The sequence below is a fragment of the Phytophthora infestans genome, genomic scaffold (genome assembly GCF_000142945.1).
Source record: "Phytophthora infestans T30-4 supercont1.13 genomic scaffold, whole genome shotgun sequence".
Taxonomy (NCBI): domain Eukaryota; phylum Oomycota; class Peronosporomycetes; order Peronosporales; family Peronosporaceae; genus Phytophthora; species Phytophthora infestans.
In genome coordinates this window covers 1,178,845-1,194,440 of record NW_003303746.1, presented here as the reverse complement: position 1 = coordinate 1,194,440, position 15,596 = coordinate 1,178,845, and the positions used below count along the sequence as shown (strand labels likewise).

Sequence of the window (15,596 nt, the reverse complement as noted above, 5' to 3'; positions counted from 1 at the left end):
CAGATTTATGAAATTAAAGAAGTCGATTTAGGCACATGGGGGACTCAGAGGATTTGGACTAATTATCCCGCCAAAGCGAAGCGAAGGCGGGAAGGCAAAAATCTAGAGTAAAACCTAAATTACCGCCGCGTAGCGGCGGCGCTCGGCTAGTACCACCAGCACAAGCGACGACCAGCACAAATTTCCAGCTTTGCGATTCTTGCACTTCAACCAAACTACATGTACATAGATCCGGATACTCCGGAGTCCGAACGCCAGGCATAAGTCGCACTATTACTACTACTACTAGTAGTATTGACATGCACGTCTTCCCATTATTTCAGTCATCTAATCATTCGTCCTTCTTTGGCTTTCGGCCAGGCTTGGCTTGAGGCCTGGCTACGATGTAATACGTCGTACCGAAATGGAAACGGTGCACGGTCTCCACCTCTAGTCCGGCCTGCTCTACTAGCGCCATGATGTCGCGATTCCAGTGGCATCCCCACTTCTGGGCGTGTAGGTCCGCGAACTTGTCCAAGATGTTTGACAGCCACTTGTAGCTGCTCTGGCCATGCTCCAGCAGCAAAATGCGGCCGCCGTCATTCTTGCAGACGCGTTGCATCTCATGCAGCGTGCGCACCGGGTCGTCCATGCTACAGAGCCCAAAGGTGTCCACCACCGTGTCGAATTGCCCGTCTGGGAAGGCCAGTTCGCCCGCACTCATGACTTTAAGCTCGCAGCTGGCTAGCCTCTGTTGCTGCGTTTTCGACACCTGGTCGAGCATTCCGCGGCTAAAGTCGGTAAGAACCACCTTCGAAGGCGCAGGGTAGAAGACCAGATTGCGGCCCGTTCCGGCCGCGATCTCCAACACCTTGCCACGTGCCTTTTGTAGCAGGAAATGCCGCATGAGTGAGATCCCCGTAAGTCTTTCGTCCCAGTCCACCTCCTTGTCATACTTGGTAGCGTTCATGTCGAAAAGCTGCAGACGCCTCGCGTCGTTTACGGCCGGTGTGGTTGCATTATCGCCATTCTTCTTAGGGTCGTAGAGCGTCACGTACGTGGCGAACGCCACGCCTGCGTAGAGTGCCGACCCGCCCAGTAGAACGCTCGGTCGGCGCCAAAGTGGAGCCATGTTCGAGGACCTCACGCGATAAAAATAAAATTTATTTGAAAATGTAAATAATATTTTTTTTATTATTTAAAAATGCTTTTTTAATAAATGTATAAAACTGAACATGTACGGTACTTAAGAAAACACAGCTCCATTGCCCAATCAAATCAGTGGAAGTTGGACCGGAGGGATTAGCCCCCGAGCTTCGGGGGGTGCCGAAGGAATTTCAAAAGCGAAGCAAAGAGCGAATTTTTTACATTCGCATTCTGTTTATTTAGCACAAAAACGTATCTTTATTAGATGCTCCTTGGCTCGTGTTATTTAATATTGTGAATTCTGACCAAATTTGCCGAACTTGGCTTGTGTTTTTATTTAATACAAGTACTGTGCGTTCTGCTGCGAAATCGACGTGATTGGGCAATTTACTTGAACTCACTAAGGGCCTGTCTAAGTACAAAATAAATCGTCAAGCGGTGCACGATTTCCAAATGACTTGTGAGTTGTATTGGACGTGTCAACCCCTTTTAAACCAGCCACGTTTCCGTGAAGTATTTTTTTTGTAATTAATATGATAAATATTTATAGATTAAAAATAGCGCCATCGTGGCAACATTGACAGCTTCTCTAACTCACATTAAGCTGGGCAGTGAGCACTAAATGACCGCCCTGACGAGAAGTTGGCACCCACAAAACCAAGGAACCTCCGCCTGTGCCAGGGAGTCCAAGAAAGCCTGGGCGCCAGCGATCCATGTACAGCGTCTTGCCGCCAAGTGCTGTGATGTTCGACTCCCACTGGGCAGTACCTCCAGCCTTGAGACTGACTTCGTCGATCTTGTCACCGCCGGACTTGATGTTAACGGTCACGTCCTCGGTATCCTTGCATTTAAAATTAATAATGACGACGCCGTCGCCCTTTTTGGTCCAAGATAACGTACTATTCTTGAAAGCCTTGCGAAGAGCGTTCATGCCCAAAGTGGCAGCTTCCTTTCCGTCATCGACTTTACCCATAAACTGAGTGGGACCGCAGGTAGTCTGAAGGTATTCTGCAAATAGAGTCGACAAGTCGGTAGGCTCCCAACCATATGAAAGGAAGATGAAGAAGTTGTCGATCCATACGTAGGTGTTGTGCTTCGCAGCCATGGATGAGCCGTTGTCGCTCTTCTCGGACTTGATAAGATCGTTGATCGTCACTCCGTAGGTCTTGCGGAGCGTTTCGCGTGTCTTGTACGCGGTGACTACTGTAGACTCGGAGATCATTTTGGTCATACAGTTGTTCGTCACTGTGGGAATGTGGTACAAAACGAGATCCGATTCACTCAACTTTAGACGGAGCTCGGCTTCGCTGATCCTGGGGTTCTTCTGTCTGAACTCGTTCACCACCATCCAGACCTGACTAGTAAGCGTCCTAAGGTCGTCATCGCACGTCGAGTTCTGCTTCATACCCGTCTCCAAACTTGAGATCTCGCCCTTCGTGAGTTGTTCGGCTGCTTCCGTAAAATTGGCTCGATTAAAAAAAGCCTTGAATTTCTCCCAACTTTCAATAATTTGACCATTGTAAGTGATTACCAACTGAAGGATTAGCTGAGCGGTACGGATGAGTCGGCGTGTTAGCTCGGGCGGGACTTTTCTACCTGAACGCGCGTAGATTGTAGCTGGGAGGTCACTTACGACGTAGTTCGTCTGGTACAGAAGTAGCAAAAGTTTGCCCGTGACGTCTGTGGGTCCAGCACCATTTGGTTACGAGTGAAACGGACGACTGCTCTCACAAAGACCATCATGTACTAGTAGTTAGCGCATCGGACGGCCCAGATCACGTGTTTTCCATACTTGGTAAGCTCGCCGAATACACCGAAGGTGGCCATACTTAAGGCGGACATGGCCACAGCAGAAACCTTGGCGGCATTCTCACGACCGCAGTCATTATTTTGTTGGATACACTGCATGCCACACCTCACGGGATAATCCATCGGGCACTCCGTCCAACACGTGCTGGTCAGTTCATTGCGGTCGTAATTACTCGGACACTTTTTCATAAAATGAGCCTCACGATAGCAAGCCGCGTCCGAGGACTCAGTCCAAGGCCCAACCCAGTTGTTGTAAGTAGATTTAAAGTTGGTAACTGCAGTTGAAGGCGTTGCGATCTCGTCCATCGAGGGTATTGCTAAGTCCAAAGCCGAAGACCCCGTAAGTGACAGAGCAGTTGGTGCCAAACCATCGTCCGAACCGATCAATGGGGCAGAGGATGAAGCTGCGGTGGCAGGAGACTCCGAAGCTGAAGCTGACGAGGAACTGACATAAGGCAACAGACCGGAGTCTGAATTTGATCCCATTCCTAAGTTAATCACAGACTTGGCACGATCCAGATAATCAGACCCCATCATGTTCTTTATTTTTTCTGGAGACTGGGTCTCTGTGTACGTAATATGGGGTAGCGCTGGCGAAGGAGTCGAATCGTCGTCATCGCTCCAAAATGTCCAGTCGATGGCCTGTGTGCAAGGAACACAGGCAATGGCTACCAAGAAGATGAGTGCCAGCCTGTGTCGGACCATGTTGAAGTGTCATAAACGCGAATGAGTCTAAGGCTGCAAAATACGGAATGACCCTACATGTACCTTGCCCTTCCGAACTTCTCAGTCCACAACACGATCGACAAAAGGGCGGTACAGTACGATTTGCCAACGTTTCATGTAACAAATGAAAACGGGCAATCAATCCAGATTTACTCCTAGAGCATCTCCACTGTTAGTTCAAAAGTGAACTTTCATGTTCGTTACCGGTTACAGTAGCTGTTGTGTACGAATATTAAGGAAATAAAGGAAATCGAAATGAAACCTGCCATTTGAACCGGATATTTTTGTGCATGATGCTTACTGATTTTCGGAAACGGATTGATGGCTTCGTTCATTGTGCTCCGCACGCTCACAAATCAGCACTTTAAGGAAGTGTGACCGCTAGAATACTTAACAAGTTATTGTAGTTCGCTGACAATACAGTCTGATATGACTTATGGTTTAGGCATGCGCAGAAAAAGAATGCTAAACTGGTCTACAACGCATTTGTTGGTTTCATGTTCGATACGGGAGGCGAGAGCACGGAGTATGGACACAGTGACCCTATGACACTTAAGGGCATTCCTTATCAATTACACTGACATACAGAGACAACTCAAAACGAAATGATCCTGACCGATTAAACCTACTTTTCAAGCTAGCAGATGTACTTGGTAGAGCTCGTTGCGAGCTTTCGATTCATGTACTCGTTGCAGTCAACCCTAGTTTAACATTATTAAACATGTTAACTATAATAGCTGCCAAACGCTAGTGTCTGCACGTGTACCCGATTCGCAGACAAGATATTTCGCTGTCTCGTGGACGGTGCAAGTTTGGGCGATTTGAGATGCGCCTTAATTTGGCATCCAATCAAGCTGTACGGGATGATCAATACATAGAGCACTTTTGTTGTTATAGCTCCATTCCTCTAGAAATTCCGAGTAGCGGCGACGCCTACATTTATGCACTACCACAACATTTCCTCAAACGAACAGTGTTGGCGAAATATATTTAATGCCGGAGGCCTCAACTTGCAGCTACTTACGTTTATAGCCACGTTTGTTTCCCTGGGGGGGGGCATTGCGTTGGCTATAGATATGTGCCGTTTCTGTCCGATGGCACCAGTCTCTGCAATCTCCACCGCCGGAATGACATTTTTTTTATAATATCCGGGCAGCCAAGAGTTCTTGTTTACCCGGAAGAACTTTACTATTAATATACAGTACTGTAAGCCCATTCCCTACTCTCCCTAAAAAAGCGTTTTTTTAAACACACCTAAAAGTGTTGATACCAACATACTGTGTTTCGTGGTTACGGATAACCGGCGCTTCCAACCCTATGCATCTGTACACACCAATAGTACCTTGTCAACGCCTGCTGCGTCACTAAAAAAAGCCATTACAACCTGTGCAGGCTACAACAGCTGGCAACCGGCTTCGTGATTGAGGTGAAGGCAATCGGAAGACATAAGCAGATGAGGAAGGGCGCTGCAGACAACGAAGCCATACCTTTGAAACACCGCCCGGGTCCAAACATATTATGCACGACACCCAGAAACTTGATAGGCTGAAAGTGGTACCGCAGTTTCAAATTTCATCGTCGTTGTCTGTAACTGTAAACTATCTGTAATGCACCCTGCTTCGGAGGTCATTAATATTTTTTAGGATCTGCAGATACACCATGTTTCAGCATACAAACTATACCTTTTTTGCCTTAACATCTTCTTCGTAAGCAGCATCCTGAAGTTTATCAAAGATCCGACGGCACGAAAAAAAGAAAATTGTACTGTATTGTACTGAATTCAAAATACTGGACTCGATTTTTCAAGTGATAGGAACAGGGGGTACTGCATCCAATAAATCCAGGCATCTAATCATTCATTCTTTGTACTATTAGGGGCTGTTTCATTTAAGAATATCTAGAATACGAATAAACAAGTTAATATGGCCTAACCCTTTCAAGAAAATGCTTAGATTTTATTGACTTAAAAGATATTCTCCAAAAAAAAGTCAGAATTAATAATCAAAATTCACCTGCAGAAATTGATATCTATTGGCTGGTCACGAAGAGCTGAACTTTCCAACGACACCAGCCACTTTACATTGGTCGTTGAGGTTGGAAAAAGAGCTAATTGCGGTGGTCGTGTGTACTCTAACGTGCTTCTACTGGAGATTGATGGAAGAGCTTGCGGTACAACCACGAGGTACCTACGGTAAGAAACGAATTTCTTTAGGTGGAATTACCAGGCGTCAACAAACTAGGCGCTCGGACCACTTTGGCAGTGGAATAGCTCACAAAATATGGACCCAGAGAAATATGCTCAAAGATGAATATAATAGCCTTACGGTTTTTAAACAAAAGTTGGACTCTGCGTCTGCACTTCCAATCAACGATGCTTGATAAGACTTTAACTTAACAAGTATTTGGGAAGCTCAGGCGATTCTCGGTTGGCCTTGCGAGTGATCCTCCTGGGACACACGCGGTGGAAAGCGTCTTCAGCATTCTTAAGCGAGTGCGAAATCAGACCCGAACGCGCCTGACAAACGTTCCTATTGAGGGCGAGATGCATGCCTTCCTGGTCAGCTGGCATCAACTGGCAGGGAAGCGTTGCAGACTTCATGTTTTCCTCGCGTGACATCTCTCTGTTTGCATTTTCACCAGCGGCTCCACCGTCGCCGTGATCTCCACCTCTCATAATGAATGCACTGGAGCTCATGGGATCGGATGTGGTAGGTTCAGAAGTTGACTCCTCCGACTGACGAGGTTGTGTGACCGAATGCAAGCAATCCTCGCTTGTATTTCCATCTCCTTCCTGTGCATTAGGTACTACATTCACGTCCACAGCTGTATTGCAGCGGGGCTGCCGTAGCTTTAGCGTCAGAGGAAGACGTTCGACTCAAAGAGTCACTTATACTAAGTTCCTTATCCAAAGGACACTTACAGCCCAAGACCAGGGCTCAAAGTTAATACCTTAACTTTTATGCTTCAAAATCAGAAGTGTTTTATTTACTATTATTGCGGCCAAGCCGCCTAGGGGTAAATGTATCTGTTTAACTGTCTAGCATAGTTAAACCTAATCAAATACATAGCGTGTGGCTTTCGGCCAACGTACTGAGAGTTTGTTAACTCTCCGAGTACTTCGTACCCTTGTGTGTTCCACACTATGAAACCCCGTTACATGTATCGCCTACGCGGATAATGCTGGACGGCGACGTCCCCGCCTCGAGACATGCAGGTAACATGTCGGCCGTCTGCGTATCCGTTGGTCTATCGCGTGCAGACTGGCTCGGCAATCGAGATTCTCCGTCGTCCGATGCTGCATTGGCTACGACAGCGGTGCGGGACGACGACGACGAGTCTCCAGTACTGGCTAGTCTCTCGCTGGGATCGCTCTCCGGCTGCGAGCACTCTCCAACGAATTCCTCACACCCACTGCGATGCTGTTGGAATGCATACTCCACAGCACCCCGGACTGCGGTCGACATAGCCTTGGCAAAGGCAACGGGTTGACGGGGGGGCACTGCACTCTCCTGGTATTAATGTATACGAGCGAAGTGTGCGCCAAATGGCGCACGCAGGCTTAAAACGATTGCCGTGGCGGTCCACAGCCAATCGCACTATCATGTCACGCGGGATCGGCTCATCAGTGTCCACGTCGATAGGATACTGAGCGCTAACGTCCTCGTCAATCCTGAGGACTTTGGCCGTGTGATGTCCTCGGGCATCTCCAAAGACAAACATACGGGTGAATACTCTATCGTGTCGCCTGCGTACATGCTGGCCGCATGCAGGTCCAACGCGCTAAGACCCGTCATGACTCGTAGTCACGTGAGGGGCGCGGCACCGTGGTGTGAGCGCAGTCGTCGATGTGTGCTGTGATTTTTGTATGGGACCCGGCCAACGCAGAAATCACCGATCACAGCTCCAACATTCAGTGCACACTCAAGAAACACTAAAGATGACTCTGCGACAGCAGAGGCGGGATAGGTCATGTCTGCAGAGAAATAGAAAGTCGTGGCGAGTCTGCCCCTTTACTGCCAGGGTGCTGGCAAATCGCTCTGGACCTTGTGTGTTGATCAGATCGGTTTGTGTGAATATAACATTTTCTCGATGGAGATACATTCCTGATACTGATCAAGCAATTCTTAAAAAATGACGTGAAAACGATGACACGCGGGCAGAAACGAAAGTTGAAAAGATAGCTGACGACTTCGTCTCGGATCCAGCGACGTGCCGTTCAGTTAGGATCTTTGACACTGGAACAATCTCGAAATGTTAAATGAACTACGATTAGCGGTACCAGAGTTGCTGCGAGGTGGTAAAAATGAAACATCAAGCACTATTCTTAGTATAGACGGCTTGCGTAACACAGGCCTGCTCAAATAATATAGACCATTTTTGTGCGAGTAGTTTTACTTTGCTTATTCGTCCAAATAGAAGCCCATTTTGTAGAAATCTTTAGTTTTCATTATAAAATTTATCGTGCTCTGCATTAACATGCGTTTTCTTCATTTTTAGGGAATAAACGCTCCTTTTTACGGTTCATCTGTACTTTTTAACGAGTGCAATTGAGTTTTGTAAAGGTCGTTAATATTGCTGATCATCAAAGTCATTCTTCTCTAAAAGCCAGTTGCAGTGGCTGTGGCGCAGCGAAATGCAGGTTTAATAACTTCTTTAATTGTTAAACAGTTTATTTTACGAATAGCTTGCTGAGAGCGGTCGGATAGAATAACGTCGATCTATTTTCAAAGTCTTTAATAACTTAGTACTTCTGGCGCCTTTTTGACGACTTTACTCTCGACTTACAACAACACACATACTCTATGTTGTAACTTGCTTGTCTAGCTCACGTTCAGCTGGACATTGAGCTCTAAATGGCCACCCTGGCGCGAAACGGGCACCCACAAAACCAAGGAACCTCCGCCTGTGCCAGGGAGACCAAGGAAGCCCGGACGCCAGCGATCCATGTACAGCGTCTTGCCGCCAAGTGCTGTGATGTTCGACTTCCACTGGGCAGTACCTCCAGCCCTGAGACTGACTTCGTCAATCTTGTCACCACCGGACTTTATGTTTACGGTCACGTCCTTGGTATCCTTGCTTTTAAAATTAATAATGACGACGCCGTCGCCCTTTTTGGTCCAAGATAACGTACTATTCTTGAAAGCCTTGTGAAGAGCATTCATTCCGAGAGTTGCGAGTTCCTTGCCATCATCGATCTCACCCATGAACTGAGTGGGACCGCAGATAGTTTGAAGGTATTCCCCGAAAAGGGTCGACAAATCGGTCGGTTCCCAGCCATACGAAAGTAAGGTGAAAGCGTTGTCGATCCAGACTAAGGCCTGGCGTTTCGCAGCCATGGATGAGCCATTGTCGCTCTTCCCGGACTTGATAAGATCGTTGATCATGACTCCGTAGGTCTTGCGAAGTGTATTACGAGTCTTGTACGCAGTGGTCACTGTAGACTCGGAGATCATTTTAGTCATACAGTTGTTCGTCACTGTCGGGATGTGGTACACAAGGAGGTCCGAATTGCTCATCTTTAGGCGGAGCTCGAATTCGCTGATCTTGGGGTTCTTCTGTCTGTATTCATCCACTGTCATCCAGACCTGATTGGTCAATGTCTTTAGGTCGTCACCACACGTCGAGTTCTGCTTCATAGCCACCACCAGACTTGAGATTTCACCCTCTGTGATTTGATCAGCCGCTTCCGTGAAGTTGGCTTTCTTCATGAAAGCTTTAAACTTCTCCCAGCTTTCAATAATTTCGTCGTCGTAGGTGATCACGAGCTGGAGAACCAGCTGAGCCGTACGAATGAGTCGCCGTGTTAGCTGAAGGCCGGGTGGGACTTTTCTACCTGAACACGCGTAGATGGTAGCCGGGAGGTCACTAACGACGTAGTTCGTCTGATACAACAGCAGCAGGAGCTTCGCCTGTGACGTCTGTGGATCAAGCACCATTTGGTTACGAGTGAAGCGGACGACTGCTCTCACAAAGACCATCATGTAGTTGGCACATCTGACAGCCCAGCTCACGTGCTTTCCGTACTTGGCCAATTGACCAAATACACCAAACGTAGCCATACTAAAGGCAGACATGGCCACAGCAGAAACCTTGGCGGCATTCTCACGACCGCAGTCATTGTTTTGTTGGATGCACTGCATGCCACACTCCACAGGATAATCCATTGGACACTCCGTCCAGCACGTGTTGGTCAATTCATTGCGGTCGTAATTACTCGGACAGGTTTTCATGAAATGAGCCTCGCGGTAGCAAGCTGCGTCCGAGGACTGAGTCCAAGGTCCCACCCAGTTTTTGTAGGTAGATTTATAGTTGGTAACTGCAGTTGAAGGCGTTGCGATCTCGTCCATGGAGGGTATTGCCAAGTCCCAAGCAGAGGATGACGTGTCATCCGAATCGAGTAAGGAGCCAGAAGACGAAGCTGAAGCAGTAGGCGGAGCGGAAGCCGAGCCAGCATCAAACAACGGGTTCGATTCGGAATCCGAATGCGAATTTGATCCCATTCCAGAGTTAATCACAGACTTGACACGATCCAGATAATCAGACCCCATCATGTTTGTGAGCGCTGCTGGAGACAAGGTCTCTGTGTACTTAGTATCGGATAGCGCTGGCGAAGGAGTCGGATCGTCGTCATCGTTCCAAAAGGTCCAGTCGATGGCTTGTGTGCTGATGGTACATGTACTGGCAATGGCAGTCAACGAGAAGAGCGCCAGTCTTAATCGGACCATAGCTGTTATAGGAAATAGCCGCGAGGAAGCCACCTCAGCACGAGTGAGTCCGAGGCTGCAAAATGCACAATGATCCTGAACTTGTCTTTTGAATTTCCCGTTTCTTTTCGGAGCAGTGCTGTACCTCGTCAAGGAGTGCGATTTGAAGAAGAATGGTGATGGGTATACTGCTGCAAACCTTGAGTGCATGTTTTGGTGTCACTGTGCCAGATACTACTAGTTGTACTACGTAGTACATGTACATGTATTTTGCATACCGGTAGTGTGACCAAAGCAAACAAACTTTCAGTTGAGGGCTAGGTTTGCGTGATGTGTACCGTTTCAGCGTTTTTGTAGTTGCGTAGTAGACCCTTTTTGATGGTCAAATGGGTCACATCTTAATATGAATATGAACCACGGAAATAGGGGTGATGAAATTAAAACTGATGTTCTGGATAATGAAGTATTGGAATAGCCTCGTGTAGATCATGTGCTATACACTGCTTGATTAAAGCACGTCTAGATCAAAACTGTTTCGACTACTTAAGTCTGTTTTTAATAGTATACAATTCTGAATAAACAGGTTTTGTTTTCTTAGGGTCGATTTAATCGACCCTTGCTATCGTTAAGCACTGAACTGTCTTCTGCAACTTTCGAGAGAATACCACTCAAAACGATATTCCTTGAAATTGGCTAAGTAACTGCACAACGTGAGAACAACCAGCCAGTATTTGTAGCGAAAACTCTGTGAGCATCTACCTAGAAAGAATACCTAAAAATGAACGTTTGGAATTAAAATAGTGAATCCCGTCGTCTCTTCGTACGTATAAAGAATAACAAACTAAATGCTGCTCTGTGTAGTGCGTATAAATAATCGACCCCTTCCTTCTTCAGCAGGATGCTTGAAAGCTCTGTAGATACTTTTCTTTACAAAAAGATACCCATTTGAGTTCGCCCATTTATTTTCTTTCTTTTATTACTAATCATTTTTTTTGACTATTTGACTAATGAGATTTGCTAATCGCGACGTTGGTACATTATTGTAATTGTCGTATTTTGCTGAAACTTGCCCAGATTTAAGATTTATCTCAGTAATCTTTTAAATATTATCTGGGTTCTGCTGATAGAAAAGAGTGGACGTATTTCGCACTCTTCTTTCTTGGTGGGTGGACGATGAAGCAAGCCAAAACTTCAGTCGTCTAACCAAGAACTCCATGAACTCAGCGCAGCTCCGGGCGACTTTTTTACCAGCTCATCCCCAGCCATCCGCTTCGCAAGAACACTGGCTAGCACATAAAGGTCAATCCGGCGATCCACCAAATCCGGTCCGGAGGTCTGTCAAGTGGTACAGTGCATGAAGATGCATGTGTACAGCTAACTCGCAAGAGCACAATACATTGTACTGTACTCTTGAGTTTTTTGCGGTTAAACGAGCTTTTAACATAACAGCGTATGCGAAAACGCTTGAAGGCAGTGACAGGATCTTACTATTTTAAAAAACACAAATGCATTAACATGTATAAGCACATTCATGGACAAGTGGCCGTCAGTGTACAGTATCGTCTGCATCGTTGCAGCAATAAAGGGTACAGTGTAGTAGTAAATTGGTGCAGTAGACTCCATCGCCGGAATGATTTCCATGCAGTAGAAAAAATGTTACAGTATATTTTGTATAACATAAAACCACAAAATCCTTATCGACATGTACAGTTTCAATTTTTGCTGTGGCTAAGCCACCGGCTGTGCCACCACGGGATTAATACAACGTGCATCACCAGACGTACACACCAATCGTATCACGGAATCTCTTGTTAACGCTGGCGACGTCACTGACGTGGCAGATCGTAAAGCGCCGCCAAAAGCTCGATTACCGCCAGCACAATCGACGATCAGCAATGTGCGTTCCGTTTTTGTGGAGATTATTGTACCAATTGAAATACATAGACCCGGGCACAACTTCGTCCCATTGATCCATGCATCTAATCACGTGTCCTTCTTCAACCGCGACCAGGCTCAGTGCCTCAGCTTCTGTACCCACGGTGTGTACATGTACAAGTACTACTACAGGCTGTACAGTACAGTAAAACCTGTCCTACCTGGTATGGCCCGTGGACGACTCCTCTAGCAGGTATAGCAGCTTATCATGTTACTCAGGTCGTCAGGAGCTAGAAGGTCGGTAAAAGGCGCCAATATCACGCATATGAGCGAGGTGGGGAAGCACGCCGGCTTAACATGTAAAATGCAAATGTACTTCGCTGTGCGCTTCCAGGTCTAACGCGGAAGCACACAGGTATATCATGCTGAAACTGTCTATATGGATTTAGGCATGTAAGTCTCTCCTGGACTCATTGATAAGCAATCATTTGTTAACTAGGTCATTAAACGCTCCTTCACCTACATCGTGTAGGTGGAAAAGCGTTGGCTGCCGCAATTGCATGTATACATTATAATATTATATCCTAATATTAAAATATAAAACAATATTATTATGTAGGGCTTTACTGCAATGGAGTATTTAAAACACGTAGCATGATAATCATTTTCAGATAAGTTATAGCACGATAGCGTTTTGTCTCGAGGGAGGACCACTAAAATTTAGTCCAGACAAGTTACAATTTTTGGCCATATCTACTTTAGGTTGCCGACTGCGACTGCGTCCAGAGCACACACACGGTACAAATCGTGTTCTCGATGCAGTCGAAGAATGAAGCAAACAGTTTCAAGACTGCTGGTTGCTGGTTACTGATATAAAACTAATTACAAGGTTTTTAACGACCACTTCGTTGTCGTAGGCTACACATATACACTTGCTGTCCTCAAACTTTTGTATCAGGCTTGTCATTTGAGCTATATCAAGTTTACTCCACAGTAATCTTTGGGAATGGACTTGGTATGTACGACAAGATATCAGATTTCTCAAGGTTCATTTAGGACAGGTTTCACTGTAGTTTACAGCTCCCGAGCACTACATGTACTTGCAGGCTGCATTGCAGCGGATGCGTCGAGACCGACGCACAGCTCCGAGCTGTTAGACACTAACAGCTGAGCTGTGCAGTATTACTTCCTCTGGTCGAAAATGATCACGCGAAACTGACCCATTGTTTCAACTCTATCTATCCAATACAACATCTGATTGGACAAAACGTAAACCCTGTAACTCCTCTATTTATAGCCACCAGTTTTGCGCCGAATGGACTTCTGTAGCCTCTGCCATTCTCTCAAGGTCTACGGGGTACAATCCAGTGTACCCCAGGTTACATAAAGAGTGACCCGTGAGACGTACTGTGTGCCTTGTAGTTACCGTCAGCGTGACGTAGGCTCCAGCATCACGTATACTTAAGGGAAGAGCAAGATAGACGAGGTGGAAGGCAGGGAGTTGCCTGGCAGAATGCCGCGGCGGGAACAACCAAGGTGAGGAGCTTGAGTACTCGCTGGTACGATTGGAAGTGAGAGCAGAGCTGCGCCGCAGCCAACCTTGGTACCCATGATTTATTTAGTGAGCAGTTGCTAACCACTCTTGTTGTCTTATATAGCTGCAGGTGCTGGTGCTGAGGACTTGGGCGGTTGCAACCGCCATGAGAGACCGCGCCGCTCACCATCGCAGGAGTAATATGGAGTACAATCGCTTACGCGACCGTGTGGCCGCTGCTACACGTCGGTGCCAGCACTGCTCGCTGGCAGTCTGGCACTGGTACACTCTGGTACCTCACACCCCCACTCGTTCGAGACGCGCGTCGAGCTGGCTTGACCCGCAGGATCAGCCTAGCAAGTGGCTCGAACGTTTGCACTTGATTGGGTAGCTAGTGTTGATGTTCAGCAGTAGCAGTAGCAGTAGCTAGACTTGATACAGGTATCACCTTCAATTGCTTTCGAAACTTTGTAAATTTTGCGTTTGCCAACGGCTTGGTTATGATGTCAGCCGTATTGTCGTCAGTAGGTACATGAAGAGTCCGTAGTTGCCCGTCCTCCACTAAATGTCGAATCAAATGATATTTGTTCTTGATATGTTTCGTGGCTGAGTGCTTTCCCGGTTTCGCAGTAAGATAGAGGGCCGCTTGGTTATCACCACGCAGTAGTGGTGTGGCCGCAGACCACCGTAGCTCCTCTAATAGGCCATCCAGCCATGTATGTCCTTTACCCCTTCATTCATAGCGATGTACTCAGCCACGGTGCTCGACTGAGCGTTGATCCCTTGCTTCCGGGATCCGTAAGACACGACATTGCCGTCAAGAAACGTGACGTAGCCCGAGATAGACTTGGCATCATCCGGATCGTTAGCGTAATCACTGTCCGTGTACACCGTAGCTTCAACGTCCTTGCCCGAAACAACGTCCATGTGAAGTGCATGATCACGTGTCTGCTTCAGACACCGGAGAACCCGCTGGGCTTCACGGTAGTGCTTGTGCTCAAAGCACGGCAGGTACTTGCCCAAATGGCGTACCGCATGTGCAATGTCAGGCCGCGAGCTCGTTACTAGGTACTGCAGTGACCCGGCAATCTCTTGGTACGGTAGTTTCATACCAGGCACAACGGCTTTCACGTTAGCCTTCGACTCGCTGGTTGACTGTGGAGTCATGCATCCGTAGGCATCCTGCATCCCGTAGGCTTTTAGGATCTTGTCGGTGTGCGCCCGCTGGCAACACATGATTTTGTTGTGCGCCCTGTCGATCGTAATCTCAATTCCCAGCAGGAACTTGACTTCACCCATGCTCGTCAAGGTGAATGCATTTTTAAGCTTTTCTGCAATCTTGGTACATAGAGTTGTCGGTCCCATCAACAGGAGGTCATCCACGTACACACTTAGAATCATCGTCACATCTCCGTCGTCGTTGTACATAGCGTAGATGCCATAGTCAATGTCCAAACGGGTGAGACCCAGCTTCTCAAGTAGTGTATGCAACGTCTTGTTCTATACTGCAGGTGCTTGTTTCAAGCCGTAGAGAGACTTAATGAGTTGGCAGACCATTTACCCACCGTTTTCTTCGAACCCCACAGGCTGCTCCATGTAAATGAGCTCAGAAAGTAGACCGTACAAGAGCGCAGTCTTGACGTCGTACTGTAAGACAACCCAGCCACGCTTCACAGCATACAGGATGACCGCTCTGATGGTCTCAAACCGAATGACAGGCGCAAATGTCTCCATATAGTCAACTCCATACTTCTGCTTGAAGCCATGAATCACCAACCGCTGGATTCGCCCTTCAGCATCTCCCTTGACCGCAAAGACCCATC

General features: G+C 47.1%; 2 protein-coding genes across 2 annotated transcripts; both read right to left on the bottom strand.

The window, feature by feature from the left end:
- Positions 1 to 331: 331 nt before the first annotated feature.
- On the bottom strand, positions 332 to 1,111 carry PITG_08342 (uncharacterized protein; the record flags this gene model as incomplete). Its single annotated transcript, XM_002903692.1, has 1 exon — positions 332 to 1,111. The coding sequence occupies one exon, from the start codon at positions 1,109 to 1,111 to the stop codon at positions 332 to 334; it is 780 nt and encodes a 259-aa protein (XP_002903738.1).
- Positions 1,112 to 8,480: 7,369 nt separating this feature from the next.
- PITG_08341 (uncharacterized protein) lies at positions 8,481 to 10,385 on the bottom strand (the record flags this gene model as incomplete). Its single annotated transcript, XM_002903691.1, has 1 exon — positions 8,481 to 10,385. The coding sequence occupies one exon, from the start codon at positions 10,383 to 10,385 to the stop codon at positions 8,481 to 8,483; it is 1,905 nt and encodes a 634-aa protein (XP_002903737.1).
- Positions 10,386 to 15,596: the final 5,211 nt, after the last annotated feature.